The sequence below is a fragment of the Dromiciops gliroides genome, chromosome 1 (genome assembly GCF_019393635.1).
Source record: "Dromiciops gliroides isolate mDroGli1 chromosome 1, mDroGli1.pri, whole genome shotgun sequence".
NCBI classification, from domain to species: domain Eukaryota; kingdom Metazoa; phylum Chordata; class Mammalia; order Microbiotheria; family Microbiotheriidae; genus Dromiciops; species Dromiciops gliroides.
The window spans coordinates 18,192,744-18,220,057 of NC_057861.1; the positions used below are offsets into that span (position 1 = coordinate 18,192,744).

The window sequence follows — 27,314 nt, forward strand, 5'->3', positions numbered from 1 at the left end:
TGTGACCCTGGGCAAGTCATTTAACCCTCATTGTCCCGCCCCCCCCCAAAGAAATGGACATAAAGGGGTGTGGGGATATAGATTAGGCAAGGGGGCTGTGGTAAGAGAGCAGCTTGATGGGCCAAAGGAAAAAAACATTCCCATAGCCCACCGGATTATAGAAGCAAAGATCTGAAGAACTAAAAGGGCCTTCAGAGACAATTGGGTCCAGCCCTTCCTGTTACAGATGGGGAAACTGAGGTCTCAGAACACTGATTCTCCCAAGGTCCCCCAGGGCATCAGAGGCAGGTATTTCGAGATTGCCAGAAGTGTGTCTTCCACCCCCACCCCCCAGGTCCTCACCCCCTCGACTCCTTATGTGTACAGGTCAAAATGTCCAATGTATACATCTGCCCTCCGAGGCCCATCCTTCCTCTCGTGCCACTGGGATTGGTTTTGCCCAAGGAGCAGCCCCCTCAGCTGACCCAGTAGAACTGGAATCAGCTGGGGTCTTCGGCTTCACTCCTAGATCACTTTCCAGAAAACCAGGACAAGGGCTTTTTTCTGGTGTCCAGAAATGGAAGCCTTCTTGGGCCTGTGGTGACTGGTAAAGAGCCACTGAAGAAGGATCTCCGGGTGGGATCAGAGGTCAGAACCCAGGCCCTCTGCTACTGAATCCCACCCTCCCTGCTGGGCAGGATTTGACACCCCTTCAGCCAAGAATGAGGACAGACTTAGCTAAAAAACGCCTGTTCTTGGGCTTCCAAGGTCAACAGCAAATAGCCAGGGATGCCTGGGAACGCTGTGTACACGACATGCCAGGAGAGAAGGCATTCACAGGAGCTGTTCAAAGCTCTTTATGTCTCCGGAACAAAGGACACCGCTGGACAGGGCACCCTAACCCAAGCTTCCTGTTGACGTCACCAACTTCTAAAATAAAGCCTGATCTCAGAAGCAATTAGGAAATGTGGCCCTCAGAAGGCCTGCGCTTGGGCCAAATCCCTGCTGGTCACTTCTATCACAGTAAATTTAGAAAAATTCAAATTGCCCAGAATAACGGCAGAGGAAATAGAAGGTTTAATAACCCTAGCTTAGACAAAGAAATTGAACAAGCCACCTAAATTCCCTTAGGTTTGTCTCTGGTCTCCTGCAGTTTGGGCGAGTGGGCCAACCGTCCAACCCTCAGGCCACTTGGCTGAGAAGCGCTTGGTCCTGGATCCCCCAGTGACCTTGTTTGTTATGATCATCACCACACCTGAGAACTGGGGACCTTGGGTCTGCAGCAGCCGGCTGCCCTGCTCCAGAAGGCTGAAGCAGCCTCCCCGCTCTGGCTGGGCTGCTCTCCCCTGCCCACATCAGCCTCTCTCTGATACTGTGCGATTTTTCCAAGTTTTTGGTAGCCCGGAAAGCTACAACCTGGCAGGATGGGAAAATGTAACGTTGACCCTCTCCAGCTGATGAGAATCAGTGCAGGGCAGTCTGGTCTACTGGGAGGGTGGAGATGGAAATCTGTAGGCAAAGGTGTTTAAAAACGGGGCATAACAATTCTCACCCTGCTTTCCTCTCTTTTACAGAGTAGGTTCACAGAGTTCTCCGAAGATGGAAAAGGAGGCCCCCACCCAAACTAGCTGGTTTTCCCCATGCATGTTTTGGGGATAGAAAAAGGGGAAGATGAATGATGGAAATTTACATGCACAATTTTTTAAAAGCCACGTTTTGGGGGAAGGAGGGGAGACAGAGAAGACGCCGTGGTTGGCAGCCCTCCCTAGAGTTTGCTGAAGTCACAGGCCTTGAGAACCTTGGTGCTAGATCGCCCGTGTGGTTAGGTGGCTAAGCCAACACTCTGGCCAGCTTGATAATTGGTTCTTGACCAGGGATGCGACCATGCCGGCCCCGCTAACTCACCCTCTAGTGCGTTAGTTTGACTTGTGTCTGGGGAGTGTTAGGTCTTGGCAGCTTTTTCTTCAGGTTACTTGTCATACAGGTTGCTCCCGAGAAGTTCTGCAGGGAGGTGTTTAGGACATTAAGCAGAACTCTGCAGGTCTCCTTTGGAACCAGTCATGGAATGCTGGGAAGCGAGGGGAGCAGACCCCCTGGGAATGCAATGATGGGAGCCAGAACATCCCTGAGGGTCAGACTGGGCTGTCCTCCTTGTCTCAGGTTCACAAAGATGGAACCCGACCGGCTCACTGCTTGGGGACTCCCAGCCTCCCCTGGTTGTCACTCCTTCAGAAAACTGGGCTTTCCAGGCCTGGGAAAGGGGCAGGGACTGGAACCAAAGGGACCGGGTTGATCCACAGGGGCGCAGAGGCTGCTGAGAACAATAACAAATGCTGTGCTTCCGGGTCAATGCTTCTCCTCTTGTGAGCTAGAGGGAGTGTGGGGCTTCCCATGTTCCCCATACCGTGAGACCAGGATCCTCTGCTCTGGGCTCAGTGCAGAGTAGGCCCTGCCACCCATCTCCTCTACCTGTGGGAGGTTTTCTGCCTTCTTCTTCACCCTGGGCCCCCAGCAGCCATGCCCCAGGGGAGGGGGTATCTAATCAGAAACTCGCCCAGCCCTTGGGCCAATTGGGCAGCCTGGGCTTCTTTCTTAGTACTTCATAATCTCAAAGAGCTCTCTCTCTCTCCTCCCCACCCCTCCCACGTGAACCTCCCATGCCTGGGGTGATCCAGAGGGAACCTCCTGTTAGCAGCTGACATTTCTAAGGTTCTCTAAGGTTTGCCAAAGGGCTTCCAGACAACTCCTCGGCTAGGCCCGAGCCACCTGCCCTCAGGTGTAGTCAGATGTCATTCCGGTTTCAGGGACTGCCCCCTAGGTTGGGCCTCAGGCCTTATTTGGAGAAAGTCAGGAAGCCATAGAAGAATAGAGGTGATTCTGTCCCTTTTAGTTCCCTGAGGAGAGGAGGCAGGGGCAGGGCATAATGTCTTCAGGACCCCCTACTTTTATCATAACTTCCACAATGAAATAAATTATGTGAACTCCTTTAAAATCCCATTCGTTCTCACTCTCGCCTCGTGCCCAGATGATCTGCCTGACACTAGATTGCCCCCAAATCATGCCTTCGTCACAGGCTTCCACAACCTGGCCCTCCCCAGTCTAGGCAGACACCCCCCCCCCCATCCCACCCTGACCCCACAGTAAACATTCCTGCCTCCAAGTCCTCCTGCTTTCCTCCCGGTCTGCCCTTCTCCCAGCAGGGGAGAGGACACTAGGCCTGGAGGCAGGAAGACCGGAGTTAAAATCCTGCCTTAGATACTAGTTGTGTGACCTTGGGCAAGTCACTTAACCTCTGTCTGCCTCGGTTGCTTGATGTGCCACTGGATTAAATATTTGTAAATCACTTTGCTGGGGCAGCTAGGTGGTGCAGTGGATAGAGCACCGGCCCTGGAGTCAGGAGGACCTGAGTTCAAATCTGGCCTCAGACACTTAACACTTAGTAGCTGTGTGACTCTGGGCAAGTCACTTAACCCCAATTGCCTCACTTAAAAAAAAAAAATCACTTTGCAAACCTTAAAGTGCTTTGTAAGTATGACCCCTCCCTCCTAGGGCAGCTCCTCCCTCACTCTCCACCCTGCTACGGTGAAAGATGGCCTCCAGGTTAGGGTAGGCCTCCAAGGGGATGGGGAGCCAGTGGCTTCAGAGAAATCTAGGGAGATTTGTGTGCCCTGATGCAGACTGAAGGGAGCAGAAGCAGGAGGGCTATGGATACCCCTAACCCTCTAGGCAGAGGGGTCGGCCTCAGCCTTGGCAGGGATCAGGCTTTCTGGGCTGTAACAGGAGCCTCATTTGTCTTGCTTTCTTGGGGGGCGGGGGGGGGGGAAGGTGGGAGGAAGAGAAGGCGGGCCTTTGTTTGAAAATAACATTTAATTTTTTAAAAGCTGGAGCTGGGTGACATGTTTACAGTGTCATTTGCTTGCAAAGAAAAGCCAGGCCCCACTCCCTCGGTAATTAGGAGTCACATGATTTGGAAAGACCCAGCATTCCTGGGGCCAGACCCCCTCCCCAGGGTCTGTGCTCCTTCAGGCACTTAACGGCCAGTGGCTCCTCTCCCTGCCCCAGGAGCTCCAAGGAGCCTTCTCCACCTCAGGCCGCACTGGACCATGGGTGGGATTGAGGTCTGCAAGCTCTCTGGGGCCTCAAGATGAGGACGAGAATAAGGTGTTAAGTACTGCCCCAGCCCTTCCATAAGAAAGGATGAGCTGGATGCAACATGTCTTACAGAAGGGGAAACTGAGGCACCATGGGCTTAAGCCCCCTCTGCAGTGGAGCTGCCTCCCTGACAGTGGTGGCCTGGAGCACCCACATTCTTCCCTGAGATTTGCTATTTGGGGAGAGTGATCGAAGTAGCCAGGCACATTTGGGAAAAGGAGACTAGGCAGGGGGTGAGCATCCCGGGCCCAAGTTCACAAACAATCCTCGGACCCAGCAGCCGGACCTCGCTGCCAGGGCACAGAGCCCAAGAACTTCCTAGGTGAGAGAGCCCAGCTGCTCCAGTGCACTGGGTGGAGGCTGGGCAGGGCCCCGGTCCCCAGGCCCTGGCCCTGCTCAGCTCCGGTAGCTCTTCAGCAAGTGCCCAGCGATGACCAGTCGCTGGATCTCACTGGTGCCCTCGTAGATCTCTGTGATGCGGGCATCCCGATAGTGGCGCTCGGCCGGCATCTCGGTCACATAGCCCATGCCTCCCAGGATCTGGATGGCCTAGAAGAGAAGCCGAGAGGCCTATGGAACCTGGAGGGAATGAGGCCCTCGGCCGCTCCCTCCCGGGAAGCTCACTCACCTGGTGGGCAATCTTCGTGGCAGCCTCAGATGCTGCTAGTTTGGCCATCGCAGATTCCTGAGCAGGAAGAGATGAGGCTGAGGGGGCACAGCCTCACCCTGCCCTTACCCTGGCCCTTCTCTGCCTGAGTCCCACTGACTTCTCCCTACCCAGGGCCCTCCCTAGCACCCTGCTGAGCCGGCCAGGCGCCTTTCCCTTCCCCAGAGCCCTGTGCATGCTCTTGCCCAGAATGCCAGGGCCCACCCCCCCAGAAAACAAGCCTTGCCAAGCACCTTGCTGTAGGGCTTCTGGTTGTCCTTGAGCATGGCGGCACGCCAGGTCAGCAGTCGGGCACTCTCCAGGGCCAGGGCCATGTCTGCCAACTTGAACTGAAACACACGTGGATATCCAAGCCCATCAGGGCCTCTCTGCCCGCACGGCCATCCGTGCCCCCGGGAGGGAAGAGCCGGGTCAGCGGGCCGCTGTCCAGGGCCGCATCCTTCCCTCATTCCCAAGCCTATTACCTGGATGTTCTGCAGCTTGGTGAGAGGGGAGCCAAAGGCCATGCGCTTCTCAGCATAGTCCACGGCGCAGTCCAAGGAAGCCTGGGCAATGCCAAGGGCCTGGGCGGCGATGCCAATCCGGCCCATGTCCAGGGTTTGCTGTTGGGATGGCCCAGGGGTCAGCTCAGCCCGTCTCCCCGTCTCCATCCCAACCAGAGTCCCCTCCTCGGGCTCACCATGGCAATGTGGAAGCCCATGCCCATCTTGCCCAGTATGTTGTCCTTGGGAATGCGACAATCTTCAAAGATGAGGTTGGCCGTGGAGGAGGCTCGGATGCCCAGCTTGTCCTCCTTCTTCCCCAGAGAGAGCCCCGGCGTCGGCATGGGGACCAGGAAGGCTGTGATGCCCTAAGAGCCCCGAGAAGGCCCAGATGACACTTCAGAGCCATATCCAGCCTCCACCCCACTGCCCAAGCCAAGGACACCTCTGGCCAGACCCCAGAGGGACCCTGGCTCTAGGCAGAACAAAGGCAGAGCCTGGCAGGGGGAGCCAGCCTCTCCAGGCTCAGAGAGAGCTCCAGGAAGCCCTGGGCAAGGGACCAAGGGCTAGTCCTTGCCCGGGGCCTGCTGTCCTCACCTTGTGCTTCAAGGCCTTGTCCGAGGTGGCAAAGACCACGGCAGCGGAGGCTTCCCAGGCATTAGTGATCCAGGCTTTGGTGCCATTCAGGACCCACGAATCCCCATCTAGCCGGGCCGTGGTGGAGGCGGCTCCAGCATCGCTGCCATTTCCTGCCCCCCCCCCCCGGGGAGATTCAGGGCTGGATGAACAAATGGCTATGCTGGCCTCTAACCTGCCCCAGTGCCCCAGCTCTGTCCCCAGCCCCTGCCACCCAGAACAGCAGGTGGGAAGAGGGCATCAGCAGTGCCAGCCACCCAGCCTTCTCCCCTCCAAGCATCCCTGGCAAGGTGCAGGGCTCACCCCTGCGGACGAGCTCCCCAGCACCAGCTCCTGGGGTGTCCTTGGCCACGGCAGGGTCTTCTCCTCCCCCTGTCAGGGCCGGGCATAGGAGTTTACATGCAGAAGGTCTACCAGCCCCAACCCAGTACCTGGTTCACTGAGAGCAAAGCAGCCGATTTTGTCCCCACTGGTAAAGGGTGAGATCCACTGCTGCTTCTGTTCCTTGGATCCAAACTTAAGGATTGGCCCCAAATAGAGAGACTGTGGAACAGGAGGGAGAGAACGAGGGCTTGGCTGCCTCTGACCTGACCCCTCCCTGCGTGGCCAGGCCATTCTGCACAACTGGAATTCCCCTCCTTCCCCAACCCCACGAAGGGGCAGGGAGCCCAGAGAGGCAATCACTTACGTTGTTGACACTCATGATGACTCCGGTTGATGCACAGCCCCGACTGATCTCCTCCAAAGCAATAGCATAGGCCAAGTAGTCAAGCCCAGCGCCATTGAATTCCTCCGGCACGTCCATAGCCAGGAGCCCCAGCTTGCCCATCTTCTTTATCTAATTCCAAGGAATCACAGAAACTCAGAATGACAAGGCGGGCTGACCTGAACCCGAGCGAGAATGGCCTCTCCCAGATACATGGTGGCCAATGAGCGACATTACGGGATCTCAGAGCTAGAGGGAATCTCCGAAGCGTACGGCCCTGGACAAGATGATCCCCAGCAAGGGGGATCCCAAACCACCAGATTGGCCCAACCCACTTCTGGGAAGCTTTGGAAGCTTACAAGCAGCCCAGCCTTCTAAGGGGTGCTCCTGGATCTGCCCCGGGGGCCAGGCCGAACAAGGTTAATCTCCCACTAAAAGTGAACACCAAGCCCAGCTACCTTTGCCCAGCCTTCCCTGGTCACAATCCTTTACTGCCCTCCTCTGGACATTCGGCTCCCCAGCTGGGGCTGGGCACAATGCTTCTCTGCATTAACGCCATCGCACCACACTGCTGACTCCGGCCGGCCTTAGTGTCCAATAAACTCCCCAAGTCATTTTGATAGGAACTGCCATCGGGTGAAGTTGATTTTGTTCCCTAAATGTATGACTTCGCACTTATCCCTACTAAAACTCATCTTATTAGTGTACAGCTCTCCGTCTCTTTTGGTGTTAGTTGGCCATCCAATTTGTGAGCTATTTCCCCCTGATTTGTGTCACCTGAAAATTGGACAAGCAATACTATGTTCACAGGGCCAAGCACAGATCCCTGGGGCATTCCACTATAGACCTTCGAAGCTGACACAGAACCAGTAATAACCAAGATTTGGGTCCAGTTATTAAAACAACTGTACAAATATGTGCAGCTTGGGGGCAGCTAAGTGGTGCTGCAGTGGATAAAGCACCAGCCCTGGATTCGGGAGGACCTGAGTTCAAATCCAGCCTCAGACACTTGGCATTTACAAGCTGTATGACCCTGGGCAAGTCACTTAACCCTCATTTGCCACCCCCCCAAAAAAATTTGTGCATCTTTACTATTATCTAAACTACACGTCCCCTTCTTTCCCACAAGGACAGCATGGGATTTTCTCTTTTTACAGATGAAGAAAGTAAGGTCTAGGAGGTCATGTGACATGTCACAAGCTTGTGAGCATCAGTCAGGATTCACACCTAGGTCCTCTGACCCAAGGCTGTGATCCTGGCCCACCTTGCTCCCTGCTCAGCTGTAGGGCAGCAACGGCTGTGATAGCAATTGTGACCAGAACAGCCTGTGCCCACCCAGCATGTGAAGGGTAGTGGCAGGGGCAAGGCTGGCATGAGCAGGAGACAACACCCATGAGGAAAGAGCCTTTTGCTGACCCCTTCACAATTGAGATGCTGGGCACAGCATGACCACAAAGCCTCGTCTTCTGCCTTGCCCCCTCCCTCACTGAACCACTGGGCATCATGGGCACCTTTCTTGCCACTGTGCTCCAAGGATCACGCTCTGAAGCATATGGGCCATTCAGCCTTCAGTTCCACCTTCTTGTGTCTGTTGTCTCCCAAAATTAGAGTCTGTGCTCCTTGAGAGCAGAGACCATCTCCATTTTCTACTTCTCACAGTGCAAGGCAAACACTAAGTGCTTAATAAAGCGTTTTCATTCACTCACCCGCCTACCACCCTTAAACATTGTCAAAAGAGGGAACCAGATGAGTCAGGCATGGCCTGTTCATGATGAAGTCACGCTTGCTCTTTGGATCACTGCTTCCTGTTCTAGACCTCTCCTAACCAACCCTTTAATAACATGTCCCAGAGCTTGGGGACACCATTCTCTTTTCTTCCCTGGAAGTCGAGACAATATTTACATTCTCTGATCCTGTTATCCCTGTCCCATAACCCGCACTTCTGACCCACCTTTCCTTTTCATCACAAATTATAGAAGACGGATAGCTTCCCTCTATCAAACCCTGTCATTTCCACACAGCAACAAGCTCTCTCCTTGCTTCAACGGAAGGTTCTCGCTGGTTTCCCCACATTGAAAATGGCGCTGTTATAGTATATCACAGCACAGTACAGCAGAGCATGGCATAGTATAGTGTGGTGTGGTGTGGTACAACATCTGCTTAGGGCAGAGAGAGCGCGTCAGCTGAAGTTTCTAGCACCGAAGCCCCTGCTCTCTCAGGTCTCTATGCCAGCCCGGTGCTCTGCCTCCTGAATCCATTGGTTTCTTCTTCCCATACAGGAGGCTGGTGGTCTACTCTGAAACTGCCCCTTCCTCCTCCCTCCCCATTTCCCAGACTCCTTCACACATAACATGACTTGGTAACAAACCGTGCTTCTCTGCCCCTTCCAAAGCTCTGCTCAGTTCACGAGGTCTGGCCCCACCCAATCTCAGGGCCATCCATGAAGACACATTTTGTCTCCTTGGGTTAGGGTTTCTAACCTTAGGTTCTAACCCATACTTGGTCATTTGTGTGTAGACACCAGACAAGTGCTGCTCACTTCTGGTGATAACATAGACTGAATCACTAAAGTAGATCATCGGAGGCCAGGAGTTTTCTTGCTGGGCTCCTTTCCTGAAGTTTTGTTTCCTGAGAACTTCTGAATTTCTCTGCTTTCTTTTTCCTGTACTATACTATAGCATGTGTATATATGTATGTATATACACATACATACTTATATATAAAGTGTATATATATATGTATACACCATATGATATCCTATAACATAATTCTATTTTTCAAAATGTGGAGGAACCATTGAGTACCTTACACTGCAGCTTTCCTCAAACACTGATTTCTGTTGCTTTTGTTATTGATATAATCGTGTTAATAGTTTTCCTAATATTGAACCACCCCTGAATTCCTTCTGTAAATCCCTCTTGGTCACAATGTATAATCACTGTGACATATTGTTACAATCTCCTAGCTAATATTTTATTTAGGATTTTTGCATCAATTTTCATTCATCAAACTGATCTATAATTTTCCTTCTCCGGTTTTGTTCTTCCTGGTTTAGGTATTAACACCATCTTTGCTTCATAAAAGGGGTTTGGTACGACTCCTTTTCTATTATTCCTAATAATTTATTTAATATTGGAATTAACTGATCTTTAAATGTTTGGTAGAATTCACTTGTGATGGCCCTGATATTTTTTCTTAAGAAGCTCATTTATGGTCTGCTCAATTTCTTTTTCTAAAGTAGGTTTATTTAGATATTCTATTTCCTCTTCTGTTAATCTGGGCAGTTTCTATTTTTGTAAATATTCTTCCATTTCACTTGCATTGTTAAGTTTATTGGCATATAATAAGGCAAAATAACTCCTAATAATTGCTTTAATATCATCTTCATTAGTAGTATATTCACCTTTTCATTTTTGATACTATTGATTGGGTTTTCTTCTCTCTTTTTAAAAATCATATTAACCAATGGTTTATCTATTTTATTGGAGTTTTCCCCATAAAATCAGCTCCTGGTTTTAAAGTTAATGGTTTTCTAATATTCAATTTTATTAATTTCACTTTTAGTTTTCAGGGATTCCAATTTGGTGTTGAATTGGAGATTTTAATTTGTTCTTTTCTAGCTTTTTCAGATGGCATGCCCAATTAATCGATCTGTTCTTTCTCTATTTTATTGATTTAAACATATAAAATATACATTTTCCTCTGATTACTGCTTTTGCTGTATCCCATAAGCTTTAATATGCTGTCTCATTATCATTCTCTTTGATAAATGTATTTAGTGTTTCTATTATTTGATCTTTGACCCACTCATTCTTTAAGATTAGATTACTTAGTTTCCAACTGATTTTTAATCTGTTTCCAATCCTTTATTAAATTGAATTTTTATTGCATTATGACCTGAAAAGGACACATTTAATATGTCTGCTTTTCTACATTTGACTGTAAGATTTTTATGCCCCAATATAAGTTCAACTTTTGTAAAGGTTCCATGTACCACTTTTTCTATTCCCATTTAGTTCTCTCCATATGTCTATCCTATCTAGTTTATCTAAGATTCTTTTCATCTCCTTTCTTCTTTCTTATTTATTTTTTGGTTAAATTTATCTAATTCTTTTTTTTAATTAATTTATTTTTTTAGTGAGGCAATTAGGGTTAAGTAACTTGCCCGTGGTCACACAGCTAGTAAGTGTTAAGTGTCTGAGGCCAGATTTGAACTCAGGTACTCCTGACTCCAGGGGCAGTGTTCTATCTACCGCGTCACCTAGCTGCCCCAAATTTATCTAATTTTGAAGGGGAAAGTTGGTCCCCCACTATTATGGTTTTTCTATCTCTTTTCACTTGTAATTCATTTATCTTTTCCTTTATAAATTTGAATGCTATTACATGTTGTGCATATATGTTTAGTACTGATATTACTTCATTGTCTAAGGTACTTTTTAAAAACAATGTAGTTTTTCTGCTTATCTCTTTTAATTAACTCTATTTTAGCTTTAACCTTGTCTTAGATAATAATTACTACCCCTGCTTTTTATTAACATGAACTGAAGCATAATAAATTCTACTCTAGCCTTTTATCTTTATTCTATGTGTGTCTTTCATTTTTAAATGAGTTTCTTGTAAACAACATGTTCTTGGGTCCTGGTTTTTGATCCATTTCCATTTATGGATAAGTTCATCCCATTCACATTCAAAGTTATAATTACTAGTTGTGTATCTCCCTTCATCCTATTCCCCACCATCCCATTTCTCTGTCCCTCTCTATCTTTTTTACCCTATCCTTCCTCAGGGCTCTAGTTTACATGTGACCACTGCCTCCCTAATCTGCACATCCTTCTAAGAGTCTCTACCTTATCTTATTCCCATGTCCTCCTATTTCTCTGTAATTTAAGAAGACTTTTACATTCAACTAAATTTATGTTATTCCCTTTTCAACTCAGTTCCAATGAGAATAAGGTTCCCACACTGCCCACCCTCCATCCTCCCCTCCACTATAAAAGTTCTTCTGTTCACACCACTTTTGTATGAGATAATTTGCTCCATTTCACCTCTCCCTACCCAATTTTATTTTTTAGGATCATCACATCATAATCAACTCAAACCCAAGCCCACTATTTAGGTATACTCTTTTAAGCTACCCTAATAATGATACTATTCTTAAGAGTTGCAATAATCATTTTCCCATATAAGACAGTAAATAGTTTAACCTTATTAAATCCCTTATGATTAGTCTTTCATGTTTACCTTCCTATGTTTCTCCTGATATTTGTATCTATAAGTCTCATTTTCTGTTCAGCTCTGCTCTTTTTTCTCAAAAATGTCTGAAAGTCCTTTAATTCATTAAGTATTCATTTTTCCCTTGCAGGATTATACTCAGCTTTGCTGGGTAGGTTATTCTTGGTTGCACATCCAGCTCCTTTGCTTTTCAGACTATTATAGTCTGCAGCTTTAGTCTTTTAAAGCAGAAGCTGCGTTATCCTGGCTCTAGCTTCACAATATTTGACCTATTTCTTTCTAATTGCTCGTAACATTTTCTCCTTGATCTGAGAGCTTTGAAACTTAGCTATAATGTTCCTGTGGGTTTTCATTATGGGATCTCTTTCAGGTGGTGACCAGTGAATTTTTTCCATTTTTATTTTACTCTCTCATTCTAAAACTTCAAGGCAATTTTCCTTAATAATTTCTTGAAGTAAAATGTCTAGACTCTTTTTTAAATCATGATTTTCAGGTAAATCCAACAATTTTTATATTATTTCTCCTTGATCTGTTTTCTAGGTCAGTTGTTTATCCAATTTGATATTTCACATTCTCATCTATTTTTCCATCTTTTGATTATTTCTTGATGTTTTATGAAGCTTTCCCTTGTCCAATTCTAAATTTTAAGGAATTTTCTTCAGTAAGTTTTTGGACGCTTTTTTTTTCAATTGTTCAAAGTTTTCATGCATTACTCCCATTTCTTTTTCCAACTTTTCTTCTACCTCTCTTATTTGATTTTAGTATTTTTTAAAGCTCTTTCAATAATTCTTTCTGGGCTTCTGAACATTTTACATTTTTTTTTTTAATTTTGTAAGTTGCTCTTTTGACTTAATTGTCTTCTTCTGAGTTTAAACCCAGATATATTACCTATCACCTTGGTAACTAATTATGGTCAGATTCCTTTTCTGTTGTTTACTCTCTTTAATAGTCTATTTCTTGGCTGTTACCTTTATGTTAGGGTAAGGCTTTGCTCTTGGGGTGTGGGGGAATAATGCCTCTTGCTTAGGTTTTTCATGTTATTGTTTTCTGAGTTCTATTTGGGAGTCTTTGACTTTTTGGTTCTTCCAATGCACTATGATCCAAGACTAGGTGTGGTCACTGCTCTTCTGGCTTGGGCCTTGGTTTATGAGTCACCTCAGGTATTCCTCTCCACCCCTTAGCCATGATCAGTCCCCTGAAATACTGCCACTGGAAATACTCTCCCTTCCTGAGATGCCAAAAATACACCATTGCAACAAGAATCAGTTTACTTCTCTGCCCTGGAACTTGAAACTAGGGACTCGGGAGTACAATCAGTTCTTGCTATCCTAAAACCTCAAAAAGGGTCCCCACCCTTCTGCTACTGCACTCACCAGTGTGTTCACTCCTCCTCACCTGTAGCCACAGCTTGAGACAGAGTCAGAGTACCCAGGCCCCTCATCTAGTGCCAGCAGAATGCTGCACTTCCTGCAATCTTCCCCTGATCAGTCACCCAATCCTTTCCCAGAGATGGGAGAGAAGTTTTGGAAGCCATGCCCACACAGCTGCCCCCAAGGCTTGCTGTTTGCCGACATGGAGGAATCTGCATTTTGCCCCAGTCAGATCTATAGGTCAGATCTTTCCTAATGTACTCCTAAATTGTCTTGGGCCAGACAACTGCTCTACCCCAACTTTGTATTATTTCTACTGTTCTAAAATTCCATTTAAGGCCTTGTTTTAAATTAATTTGGAGGGGGACTTGGGAGAGCCAGGTAACTCCCTGCTTTACTCCACCAACTTCTCACAATCCTCCCCAGTCATCATTTCTTTAAGAATTAATGGCTTTGGGGGAAGCTAGATGGCACAGTGGTTAAAGTGCTGGCCCTGGATTCAGGAGGACCTGAGTTCAAATCCGGCCTCAGACACTTGACACTTACTAGCTGTGTGACCCTGGGCAAGTCACTTAACCCCCATTGCCTTCAAAAACCAAAACAAAACAAAACCAAAAAAAAGAATTAATGGCTTCCCCAAAGGGCTATAAAGCTATACATACCCTTTAACCCAGTAATATCACTATTAGGTCTTTTTCCCAAAAAGATCATAAAAAAAGGGAAAAGGACCCATGTGTACAAAAATATTTATAGCTGCTTTTTTTGTGGTGGCAAGGAATTGGAAATTGAGGGGATGCCCATCAATTGGGGAATGGATGAACAAATTGTGGTATATGAATGTAATGGAATACTATTGTGCTATAAGAAACAATGAGCAGGCAGATTTCAGGGAAACATGGAAGGACTTACATGAACTGATGCTGAGTGAGATGAGCAGAACCAGGAGAACATTGTACACCGTATCAACAACATTATGTGTTGATGAACTGTGATAGACTTGATTCTTCTCAGCAATACAATGGTCTAAGATAGTTCCAAAGGACTCATGATAGAAAATGCTCTCCACATCCAGAAAAAAAAAACAACCTGTGGAATCTAGATGCAGATTGAACCACACTATTTCTATCATCTTTGTTGTTGTTCTTTTTCTTTTTTGAGTTTTTTCCTTTTTGCTCTGATTCTTCTTTCACAGCAGGACTAATGCAGAAATATGTTTGATGTGATTGTACATATATAACCTATATCAGATTGTTTGCTGTCTTGGGGAGGGGGGAGGGAAGGAGAAAAAATTTGAAACTAGAAATCTTATAAAAACAAATGCTGAGAAAAAAAATTTTAAATAAAAATTTAAAAATTTAAAATCAAAAAAATTTTTAAATGCTGAAATATCTCTATATGTAACTGGAAAATAATAAAATACTTTAATGGAAAAAATTACATTAAAAAAAAGAATTAATGGCTGCTTCCTCTTTAGATTCCCCTTCAGAGTGTACCTTTCCTTTGTCCTTGGGAAGAGTCATTTATCTGTTTCTTAGTTCCAAGTGTGCAGTGTCCTTCTCCCTCTTTACTCTCTTACATTCCTCTACCCTGCAACCCCCTGCCAAAGGTCAAAATTCCTCTCTGCCTTTTGGAATCCTTTAGTTCCTCTTGTCTTCACATTAAAACTCTTCTTCCATTTGTTTTTTTAAATAATAAACATTTTTATTTGAAGTTTTGAGTTCCAAATTCTATTCCTCCTCCCTTCCCTCCCCTCCCCCCCTCCCTAAGATGGTAAGCATTCAGATACAGGTTATACATGTGTAGCTGTGTAAAACATGACCGTCTTAGTCATTTTGTATAAGAAAACTTGAATTTTAAAAAATGAAAGAAAGTGAAAAATAGCATGCTTTAGTCTGTGTTCAATCCATATCAGTTCTTTCTTTGGAGGTAGATAGTATGCTTCATCTTTAGACCTTTGGGATTGTCTTGGATCATTGTATTGTATTGCTGTCTCTGTGCACAATGTTGTCCTCGTTCTGCTCACTTCACCATACATCAGTTCATACAAGTCTTTCCAGGTCTTTCTGAAATCATCCTGCTTCTTCCATTTGTTGTGGGAAGCATCCTGTTCTTCCCAAAAGCCTGGAGAGTGAAGGGGCTTTCCTCCACGCCCTTTACCTTTTCTTTTGTTTTGAAGACAAAGCCTGCATCTTTCTTTGAGCCTTGTGGCAGAATTACAACCATCACACCATGCAATGTGCTGAACAAGTATCCCTGTTCTCCAGACTTACTGAAAGGAAAAGCCTTAGTCCTTTTCATTGTTAAAAGAACCCCTGGAAAAGTCCATCCTGGGAGGGAAGGAATGCCACAAAACAGCCACTTGTACCTGCTCTGCTCACCTTGAAAGAGCTGCCTTCTGTGATAAAATATTTCAAACAGCACACTTCCCAAGCCACCAGGATACCCCTCCATTCCCTGAGATAGAAAGCTGAGGATGGCGTTGTGCCAAACTCAACGAAGGAAAGGCACAGGTTTCTTAGGCTGGGTCTGTACTAGGGCAATGTTCACTCCAGGCATTTCTTTTTATTATGAACTTAAACATTAACAAATGTGACCATTTTGATGGACGAAAAGTAGAAAAGAGGACTGAATACAAAACTATGATCTTCTAATATAGACACTTTGGGATTTTTTAACTTAACATGATTAGATTTAACACAACAGTAACAAAGTCCCCTTCTAAAGGTCTTTCTGCTCCCTTCTGTGAATTTTTAATTCATGTTCTTTTCTTTCTTTTATTTTTATATCCCCTATCCTCCAAAGGGCAGGCTTCTCTTGTTGCCAATAGATATAGGCAAGCAAAATAAAAAAACACATTGATTTTGTCCAAAAAAGCATGCCTTCCTCTGTAGCTGCAGCTGCAGCTCCTTCACCTTTGCCAAGAGGTGGGAAGGATGCTTCATCGTTAGCCTTCCAAAGTCAGGATGGGTCACAGCAACTGATCAGCGCTCCCAAGGCTCACAAAACTGTTTTCCTTTCCATTTCTGTGGTCACTGTATGACCTGATCCACTGACTTGGCTCTTTCATTCTGCTCGCCTTGAGTTTGTACAAATTCTTCTAGGTTTCTCTGAATCCACCATACTCACAGGTCCTGAGGCAGTACAGTCAGCTACATTCAGCTACTCTAATCTGTTCAGACACTCCCCCATTGATGAGCATGTACTTTCTTCCTTTGCTACCACAAGTGTTGCTCTGATGGGTTTTGTCTCTACCAGGTCCTTCCCTCTTCCACCCTGTTGGGTGTTCTGAGGCAGCTCTCCTGCTGTAGGAATCCTGACAGGTGGGACGTGGACCCCAGGATTTCTGTGAATGCTTACTGCTCATATGTACTCTGGTAGAACAGCATATTTGGAAAAAACTCAGAAGTCCCAAAGTCAGTTACTGACTGTGGGTGATGGACAAAAACTCCATTCTCTGCAGCTGAGCTGAAATCTTGGAATGGGTTAGGGAGAGCTCTTCTCTGAAGTACAACTGGAGCAGAGTGGATGGGCCAGCAGAAAGAGTAGGCATAGTCATATTTCCAGAATTCTCCAACTAGTACATGGTGTCTCAGAGTAGAATATGGGACCAGGGAAAAGTTCTACTCAGAAACCTAATCATTTCATCAGTGAGAAAAAGAGGAACCAGGAAGAAGTCTAAGTTTGGGGAAAGTCAGGAAGTTTCTCAGAGAAAAAGAACAAAATTAAACTTACCACAAAAGATTAAACTCTGTGTGTGTGTGTGTGTGTGTGTGTGTGATCACAAAAACCCAGAAAGAAAAAGAATATCTAGGAGGAGAGATGGGATAACAGGGCCAAGGTAGCTGATAGGTTGAGAAGGATGAAGACTGAGAAAAAACCAGAGTTGGCAATTAAAAGACCACTGGTGAATATTGAAAATGGTTTCATCACACTTAGTCTGTACTTCTATAGTTACCCAATTCTGCCTTACATGGTAGCTAGTAGAGTTTCAAAGGCATCCCCCAGAACTCTGTACTATGAGTTACCCATGTAGGATTGCTCATCCTTTGCACTTGTATCTCTAGCAGACTCTTCTTTCTTGAAGGTTTGAAAGTGAAGAGTAGGAGAGTCTGTCACATGAGGATAAAAATGGAGCCCAGTCCAGAGCAGGAAACATCCTGGCAAGACTATAGCAGGCCATGCCTCAGCAAACAAGCAGCAGGCCTTGGGCCCAATGAATCAGCAGCAATGGCTTCCAGAGCTCTCAGCTCACAGACAGTAAGGGGTCAGACAACTGATCAGAAGGAGATTGGGGGTGGGGGGAGGTCCCTTTGCTGACACTGGGAGCTCATATGTGGATCCGAGTTGTAGTCCCTGGTACACCAACACTTATGGCCAGAACACAGGTCAGGAGAACAGTAAAAAACACCTCTCCTTAGATCATACCACCTTGGAAGAACTAAAAACATACAGACTGCCAGGAGTAACTCTGAAAAGAGCTGCACAAAAAACCTGAAGCTTGGGATAGTGTCCTCTCCACCCCAGGAGCAGAACCCAACTTTAATACAGCAAGTTAAAAATCAAGAAATGGGCTGGGAAAATGAGCAAAAAACAAAACCAAACCTGACCACAGAAAGTTTCTATGGTGACAGGGAAGATCAAAGCAAACTCAGAAGAAAAATTCTGCTTTACATGATAGTTAGTAGACTGTAAAAAGCATCATCCAGAACTTTATGTTGTGATACAACTTGACCAACAGCAGTCAGCAACAACTATCCTTTGGCCCTGCCCTGCCCAAATCTATTTCCATAATAGATTTCACAAAGAAGTTTACATTTTAGAGAAAAAAGCAAGGGTTGTTTCTGGTTATACGAAATTTAAGTACTCCCAAAATATACTTAATGTTGAATTCCACACCTTCAAAATCACAAAGCAAACATTTCAAAAAGGGAACTTACCACTTCTTTTTTCAGTTGTAGTGATAGGCACTCTAAGTTTGGGCAGAGTTTAACCACAATGGGACTACACAGAAATGCAGTGGTTTGAGTCTTCAGGGTCTCTAACAACTATTAAAAAACCTCATGTGTTTATTATAGGGGACCTGGACCTTGTCCCAGAATTCCAGCTAAACAAGATGCTGAATAGCTAACCTTTACATCCAGATCTGTTCTCACCTAATCCTTACAATCATCATCGACATAACAAAAGCCAACTTATATTAAGTACCTACAACAGCAGTTCTGCATATAGCAGAGCAAGGTAAATGAGACAAATGGCTTAGAGAAGACCCCCACCCCCTGCCCTCCAGTATTGAACTGTAGAATCAACCGTGGTATCAGTCAGCATTGAGATCAGTCAACACTGATATTTATTACACAAGCTACACAAGCTATCATCTACCTTTACTATATGTCTAGACACTCACTGTGGAGGGTGCTAAGGATATAAAGAGGTTTAAAACTATCTTACTCCTACCGTGTAGACACCTTGCCAACTTGTTATTTGTCCTTCATTATCTCTCTTCTCTCTCTCTCTCTCTCTCTTTTTTCTTTTGGTGAGGCAATTGGGGTTAGGTGACTTGCCCAAGGTCACACAGCTAGTAAGTGTCAAGTGTCTGAGGTCAGATTTGAACTCAGGTCCTCCTGACTCCAGGGCCGGTGCTCTATCCACTGCACCACCTAGCTGCCCCTGTCCTTCATTCTCAAAGAAGACCATGACATATGTCAAGGCTTGCAATGAATTGAATTTAAGTGAGAGAGGGCCAAGCAAAGTCACCAGCCTCATTCTCTCCTCTAGAGCCATCTGGGTCCAGTGGCAAGATATATCTCAGGACGACTAGAGATGGTCCTGGATGTTTAAGGCAATTGGGGTTAAGTGACTTGCCCAAGGTCACACAGCTAGTAAGTGTCTGAAGTGATTTGAACTTGGGTCCTCTTGACTCCAGGGCCAGTGCTCTATCCACTATGCCACCTAGCTACTCCACTCTGCCAAATTAAATATTAAGAAACTCCTGCACTGTATCTTTCTGAAATTCTGTTACTTAGCAAGTGATTTAACCTTAAACCCTCTGTTGGAGATATAGCATAAGTGAGAAGTCTGGGGCTAGGGAAAGGAGAAGAGAGAATAATAACAGAGAATATAGAAAAGGAAGTGGATTATGCTCTAACTTAACAAACTAGGGAGAGAAGCAGTAGAGTTTATAGTAAGAAAATAGCTGGCTGCAGAATGTTCAAAAATCTTATAGCTGTTTTTTGTTTCTTTCTCTTTGATATCCCTGGAGCTGCCTATTAAATTCCTGAGGCTCAAATTATCTATTTCAACTTCCAGGACTTCTCTCATTCTCCCACTGAGGCTCACCTGCCTGATCCTAGCGTGGGAACACTCCTTATTCAGAAGCAATAAATTCAGTAACTTTCTTATAGCAATAGCTTTGGACAGGGAGAGGCTAAAGAAAAAAAGGAAAATGACAAATACTAGAGGGATACTAATGCACTGTGGGTGCAGCTGTGAACTGATCCAACCCTTCTGGAGAACAATCTGGAACTATGCCCAAAGGGCCATAAAACTGTGCATACCCTTTGATCCAGCAATATCACTACTAGGTCTGTATCCCAAAGAGATTAAAGAAAAGGGGGAAAAAGCCATCTGGACATTACAGCACAACTTTTTGTAGAAGCAAAGAATTGGTAATCGAGGGGATGTCCATCAATCGAGTAATGGCTGAACAAGTCGTGGCATATGATTGTGATAGAATACTATTGTGGTATAAGAAATGTTGAGTGACAGGAGCAGCTAGGTGGCACAGTGGATAGAGCACCGGCCCTGGATTGAGGAGGACCTGAGTTCAAATCTGGCCTCAGATACTTGATACTTACTAGCTGTGTGACCCTGGGCAAGTCACTTAATCCTCATTGCCCCACAGGAAAAAAAAAAGAAAAGAAAAGAAATGATGAGTAGGATGGTTTCCGAAAAACCTAGGAAGTCTTTTTTAATGTAAATAGTATTTAATTTTTTTCCAATTACAAGTAAAGACAATTTTCAACATTCATTTTTTATAAGATTTTGAGTTCCCAAATTTTTCTCTCTCCCTCCCTTGGCAAGTAATTTGATTTGGTTATACATGTGCAATGATGTAAAACATTTTCACATTAGTCATGTTATGATAAAAGAAACAGAAAAAAAAGGGGGGACACAAAAAACCCCAAAGAAAATGAAAATTGTGCTTTGATCTGCATTCAGATTCTATCAGTTCTTTCTCTGGACAGAGAGAGTATATTTCATCATGAGTCTTTTGGAATTGTCTTGGATCAATATATGGCTGAGAAGAGCTAAATCTTGTTGTTGTTTGTCCTTCATTATCAAAGAAGACCATGACAGTCAAAGTTTGCAGTGAATTGGATTTAAGTGAGGGAGGGCTGTGCAAAGTCACCAACCTCACTCTCACCTCCAGAACCATCTGGGTCCAGGACAACTGGAGATGGCCCTGGATGTTTAAGGCAATTGGGGTGAAGTGCCTTGTCCAGGGTCACATAGCTAGTAAGTGTCTGAGGTGAGATTTGAACTCAGGTCCACGTGATTCCAAGGCCAGTGCCTTATCTGCTGTGCCACCTCTATCACAGTTGCTGTTACTATGTAAAATGTTTTCCTGGTTCTGCTCACCTCACTCTGCATCAGTTCATATAAGTCTTTCCAGAAAACCTGGGAAGTCTTCAATGAACCAAGGCAAAGTGAAGTGAGCAGAACCAGAAAGACAGTGTACACATTAACAGCAATATTGTAAGCATGACCAACTGTGAAACACTTAGCTGCTCTGGTAAAGACAGTAATCTAAGATAAGTTCCAAGGATCCATGATGGAAAATGCTATCCACCTGCAGAGAGAGAACCAATGAATTCCGAATGCAAACTGAAGCCTACTTTTTTTTTTTTTTTTTAGTGAGGCAATTGGGGTTAAGTGACTTGCCCAGGGTCACACAGCTAGTAAGTGTTAAGTGTCTGAGGCCGAATTTGAACTCAGATACTCCTGACTCCAGGGCCGGTGCTCTATCCACTGCGCCACCTAGCTGCCCCCAAAGCCTACTTTTTACTTTATTTTTATTGTTTTATTTTTTATGTGTTTTCTTTTACAACATGGTTAGTGTGAAAATGTTTTACATGATTTCACATGGATAATCGTTATCAAATTGCTTACCTTCTCAAGAAGGAGGGAGGATACAATTTGGAACTCAAAATTTTAAAAAATGAATATTAAAAATTTTACATGTAATATTTAATGAAATAAAATATATAGAAAAGCGGAATTGTGGTGACTAACATCTAGGATTTTTTTCTAAAATCAATCTCAGATTATAATGCAAGCCAGTTATAGCTACAAAAAAAAATATAGCCCAAAGTTTAACTTGACTGACTTTCCGTCGGTCTGTCTTTGTCTGTATATCTATGTGTCTGTCTCTCCTCTCATACTGCCATTCCTGAGTCTACAAAGAGAGACAACAATGAAACTGCCTTTATTGAAACTGAATGGCTATTTATTACCTAGCATGTACTAGCAAGGTCTAGAGGGAGACACAAAGATGAAAGAGTCTACCAAAAATTTACATTCTAGTAGACATAAGACAGCATACAAAAATGACAATGATTCACGGATTGCAAGAATGTTTGCTTTGGAAGGGACCTGAGAGATCATTTCACTTCTGCCCATCTGATTAAAAGGGAAATGGGTTTGGGCAAAGAAAAATCACAGTGCCTGCTTTCACATCTTATGATCAGATAGGGATTGGGACAGGTGAGAAAATGCTCCCAGTCTCAGAGAGCTGCCTAGAGCCTTAAGAGGTTAAGAGACGTCCCGGGGGGGCAGCTAGGTGGCGCAGAGGATAGAGCACCGGCCCTGGATTCAGGAGTACCTGAGTTCAAATCCGGCCTCAGACACTTAACACTCACTACCTGTGTGACCCTGGGCAAGTCACTTAACCCCAATTGCCTCACTAAAAAAAAAAAAAAAAAAAAAAAAGAGAGACGTCCCAGGGTCTCAAAGCCAGTCAATGTCAGAGCAGGAACTTGAACCCGAGTCTTCTTAACTTTGAAGACAATTCTCCCTATACAGGGGCAGCTAGGTGGCAGAGTAGAAAGAGTGCCTGGAATCAGGAAGAAGGCAAGTCACTTAACTTTTGTCTGCCTCAGTTTCCTCATCTGTCAAATGAGCTGGAGAAGGAAATGGCAAACTACTCTAGTATCTCTGCCAAGATGCCCCCAAATGGGGTCACAGAGTTGGACGTGACTGAAATGACCGAAATGAACAATTCCATGCATTAGATCAGGGCTTCTTAAACTTTTTCCACTTGTCATCCCTTTTCACCTGAGAAATTTTTACGTGACCCTGGGTATATAGGTATATAAATAGGTATGCATAACCTTTTTTTTTTTTTGTGGTGGGGTAATGAGGGTTAAGTGACTTGCCCAGGGTCACACAGCTAGTGTCAAGTGTCTAAGGCTGGATTTGAACTCAGGTCCTTCTGAATCCAGGGCCAGTGCTTTATCCACTGTGCCACCTAGCTGCCCCCGTAACCTTTTACTGTTGTCAAATTTTTCACAACCCCTGAATTCAGTTACTCAATCCTCCCTATGTGGGGTCACAAGACCCAGTTTAAGGAGCTTTGTATTAGACCATGCTGGCTTGGTTACAATAGAGCCAGGTTATGACAAGTTACAACAACATTGCGGTTTGCCTTTCATTTAACTCCAGAAGCTACTGTCATAGAGTAAACTCATGTTCTGCTGCTATCATTAACAAGTTCATTTCTATACAACATGGCTGTGGGTTCCTAACTCTTCCCTTTCCAAGCACAGAGCCCAAAGCTATTGCTGGCCTCTTGGTAAGAGTGAATGTTCACTTCTGGGCACCACATTCAGGAAGGACATTTATGGGCCAGAGGCACCTCTGGGGAGGGCAACCATGACAATATGACATATGTAAGGGCCAAAATTTAGTAAGGGGAGAGTTAATTGGGTGGCTCGCTGCAATATTGGGGTAAGAAAGATTAACAGCCTCTTTCAAAAAACAAAACAGGGTTTATTAATGGGAACAAATTTAAATACAAGTAAAGTTAATAGAACTAGGGACAATGAAAAAGGGAATGGGGAAGGAAAAAAATACAACCTGCAAACTCACCACCACCCAGAAACAGCAGTTTCAAAGAGAATCAGCTACTCAGCATCCCTCTCCCTCTCTCTCTCTCTCTCTCTCTCTCTCTCTCTCTCTCTCTCTCTCTCTCTCTCTCTCTCGGAACAAAGTGAACTCTCCTCCCTTTTCTCTCCCAGCAGCCCCCTCTCCCTCAGGAAATGGCTGACCATATACAAAGCCCCAACAAATTGGCTGGCAGCCCTGATTGACAGAACTAACAAGTGTCTCTACAGAGATGAGTTCTGGATGCTGAAGACCACCTGACCTGTCCTCACTGGGCTTCCCGTCATTATAATTTGTCCAGGCCCATGCAGGCACGCAGATGTCTGGTGTGAGGCCAGCACACACAGGCACGCGTGCTGGGGCCTTCAATCCCAGCCAACGATGGAGTCACAGAAACCCCAAATCACAACCAATTCCTTACACATACAAGGACTGGGCAAAGCCATTGGAGATGTGTGACCTGGATGAGAAAAGGCCTGACAAGACAATGATCCAGAAGTCGATACAAGCCTCTTAAAATACCTCAAAGGCCTTCATGTGAGAGATCTGATGTGTATTGCTTGGCCCCAAAGGGCAGAGGTGGAAGAAATGGGTGCAAGCTTCCACAAGAGACAGACTGAGGGTCATTGTAAGGAAAACCTTCCAACCCAAAGTCAGACTGGACAGCTTCCACTTAGGCACTCCCTCCCCTGGGTTATCAGCAGTAGCTGCATGAGCACTTTAAAGACCCAGTGACAGGTAGGTCCATTCAGGTGCAGGCTGCCTGGCTTGCTTTCTGAAATCCTTTCCAATCCCAAGGTTTACTCCCCAGAAGGGAGTAAAGCTTAGACTTGGGGGCAGCTAGGTGGCACACTGGATAAAGCACTGGCCCTGGATTCGAGAGGACCTGAGTTCAAATCTGGCTTCAGATACTTGACATTTACTAGCTGTGTGACCTTGGGAAAGTCACTTAACCCTCATTGCCCTGCCCCCACCCCCAAAAAAAGCTTAGACTTGGCTTAAAAGCCTTTGGGTTGGAAATCTCCCAGAGCAGCAGAGGCAGACTGAGGTCAGACCACTCCACTACTTTTGCTTCTTTCTCCACCTCCAGAAGACCTGTCTATATACATCTCCCTGTCAGTCACCTCTTAGACTTGTTTCTCCTAATATCCATGTTCCCTAGCTTCTCTCCAGGCCACAGGTGCCCTCCCTCTACTAAAGCAGGGAGCAAGAGCACTGGACTTACCTGAGCACCAGGGAAGCGGTGCTCCTTATCCAGTTGTCCAGCAATAGGGGCCAGCTCCTTTGAGGCAAAATCCTGGCACGTTTGGCGAAGCATTTGGTGTGTCTCAGGCAGCTCTACAGACTGATAGAGGGTGTGCAGCTGCCTCCAGCCACGGGAACAGAAAGCTGTCCAGGAGAGAAGCCAGGGTCACAGGAGCAGAGACGCAGATGTGTCAAGGACCCAGGGGGCAGGGATCATCCTTACCTGCTCCTTTCATCGATGAGCAAGGGAGACCCAGGGAAGCATCAGAGCTGAGGTCTGAAGATAGCCTCTGACTCCCAAGTCTTTCCAATATATCATATAATGAAGGTTAAAAACAAAAATCAACAAGGCTCTGTCCTAGGTGCTACTTAGCATCAGAGCTGAGGTCTGAAGATAGCCTCTGACTCCCAATTCTTTCCAATATATCATATAATGAAGGTTAAAAACAAAAATCAACAAGGCTCTGTCCTAGGTGCTACTTTCTTGGTGACCTCATGCATCCCTATGGGTCCAATTAGTAGCCAACTCTCAAATTATATATCCAGCCCTTCTTGAACTCCAGGTACGGTACATATCATCAGCTGCCTGCTGAGTATCTTCTCACTGTCCAGAAGGCTTTTCAAATACATCTTCAAACTAGATCTCATTATCTTCTCCAATAAACCTGCCCTTCCTTTAAACTACTGAATTAGTGCTGAGAGCACCACCATCCTCCCAAATCAATCCTATTGGTAAGCCTGGAATTATCCTCCACTCTGGTCTCTCCTTATCCTCTGCCATAATAAATCACAAGCATGTTTCTACAAAAACGATTTCTCTGTTCCCATCTCTTCCCTCCACACCCACAGCCACCACCCTAGCTCTGACCCTCACCCTTATTTCCCACCAGATATCTTGCTTCTGGATTTCTCTGGACTCACCATCACGCCCTCCTTCCCCAGGAAACTAATCATTAGACAATCTCATTAAACTACCAGATTGCCTCTGCCTGGTCCTCACAGCTGCCCCTTTGATTGGACCCTGTGGCTGGTCTCCGGCTCAGTACACTCTTCTTCCCACTCCACTGCCAACCCCCACAGCAGGTGCCTTCTCTGCCCCCTACCCCAGTTAGCTTCCTTTGTACGTTGTCTTATTGGACTGTAAGGGGGGGGGAAGGGGGGGATCTTCGTTTGTGTTTGTTTCTCAGCACTCCACATAGGAGGTATTTAATGAATGTTCACTGAGTGACTGATGAAACAAAAAACGGCCTCTCATTTCAATTCCTCCACCACTGGGCTTCAAAACACGTTTCCATCATTTGAAATTCCATCAACCGCTCCTCTGTAATCATATTCGATGTCCCTTTAAACTAGTTTGTCAGAAGATCTGAGTTCAAATCCTAGTTCTGTCACTTACTACCTGTGTGACCTTGAGCAAATCACTTAACTTCTCTGGGCCTCAGTTTCCTCATCTGTAAAATGAAGGGATGGACTGGATCAGGCAAGTGTCAAATTCAAATGAAACAGGGACCACTAAGCCATACGCGTGGCTCTGCCGGCCACATACTGACTTCGTTTTGAGAGGTAATGTTATTTATGCCTCATGGTGTTTTCATTTATTTTGCCCTTTCCCAGTGACTGTTTAGTTTGGTTCTGATCCTACTTGGACACCTTACAGGCTACCTGGGGCTAAGTGTTTGGCGTCTGGTCTCCATAAGTCCCAGGTCCTTCCCAGGTAGGTCAGGGATCCCAAGGCAGACACCGGGAGACATGGTTACGGTTCGGCTCGGGCGATCCTCCCCCTCCTGGACCCTGGATCTCCCCGAGTGACCATCGCGCTTCGTGCAACCCCAGGCCCCAGACCACGCTCTGCAGAGAACCGGATATTCTGCACTGACCACGAGAGTACTGGGGGAGGCTTCCGGGGTGGACGGTTCTCGTGTGTGATGGAGCTGATAATGACCGAAGAAGGGAGTGGGTTGGAGGGTAGGGGGCGTCTTGGTGGAAAGAGGGGATGAAGGGTGTTTGGGGGAAGGCGGCTGTGAGGAGGGCATTCGAGGGGGTCTCTGGAGGGGATGAGAAGGCTGGTCTCTTCTGGGGGGGATGGGGGGAGGCACGAGGGGAGGGTCTCGGGGGAGAATGGGGGGCTCTTCCGGGGGGATGGCATAAGGGGGGGTCTCGGGGGTAGCAGGAACGAGGGGGTTCTCTCATGGTGTGAGAAGGCCTGTGGGATGGCCTTAAGGGGGCCAGGGAAGGGATGGGCAGGGGTCCACTGAGATCCTGGGGCAGGCGGGCTCCCTCCCCTGGCACCGAGGGTCCGGGTGGCATCGGGGCCGCCAGGAGGGCAAAGGAAGGGCGGGAGCGCAGGGCGGGGTCTGGGGGTGTCCCCGGCTGTATCCCCGGGTGGGCTGGGGGGTAGGGAAGAAGAGAGGAGGGGAGTCGGCCCCGCCAGGCCCGAAGTGGGGTAAAGGTCGCGCCCCAGGAAGCCCGCCCGGAGCCGCCCCCGCACGGACTCACCCGGGCCCGCACTCACCTCGGCCGATCCGGCTGCAGCCTCGAACCAGCAGGGAGACCGCCATGGCCTTCTGTCCTTCTGTCCGTCTGTCCTTCTGTCCGTCTGTCCGTCAGCAGGGCCGGTCCGGGTTTTCCTCAGCGACGCTAGTGACCTCCAGGCCCCGCCCCCGAGGAGCCGCGGGAGGCCGCGC

General features: G+C 46.2%; 1 protein-coding gene across 1 annotated transcript; it reads right to left on the reverse strand.

Annotated features, from left to right (window-relative positions):
- Positions 1 to 3,833: 3,833 nt before the first annotated feature.
- ACADS (acyl-CoA dehydrogenase short chain) lies at positions 3,834 to 27,314 on the reverse strand. The gene is made up of 10 exons (XM_043978736.1): positions 27,143 to 27,314; positions 24,611 to 24,774; positions 6,605 to 6,754; positions 6,348 to 6,459; positions 5,878 to 6,029; positions 5,478 to 5,648; positions 5,263 to 5,400; positions 5,032 to 5,127; positions 4,760 to 4,816; positions 3,834 to 4,680 (listed from the first exon to the last, which is right to left on the reverse strand). The coding sequence occupies exons 1-10, from the start codon at positions 27,186 to 27,188 to the stop codon at positions 4,528 to 4,530; spliced, it is 1,239 nt and encodes a 412-aa protein (XP_043834671.1). The 5' UTR covers positions 27,189 to 27,314; the 3' UTR covers positions 3,834 to 4,527.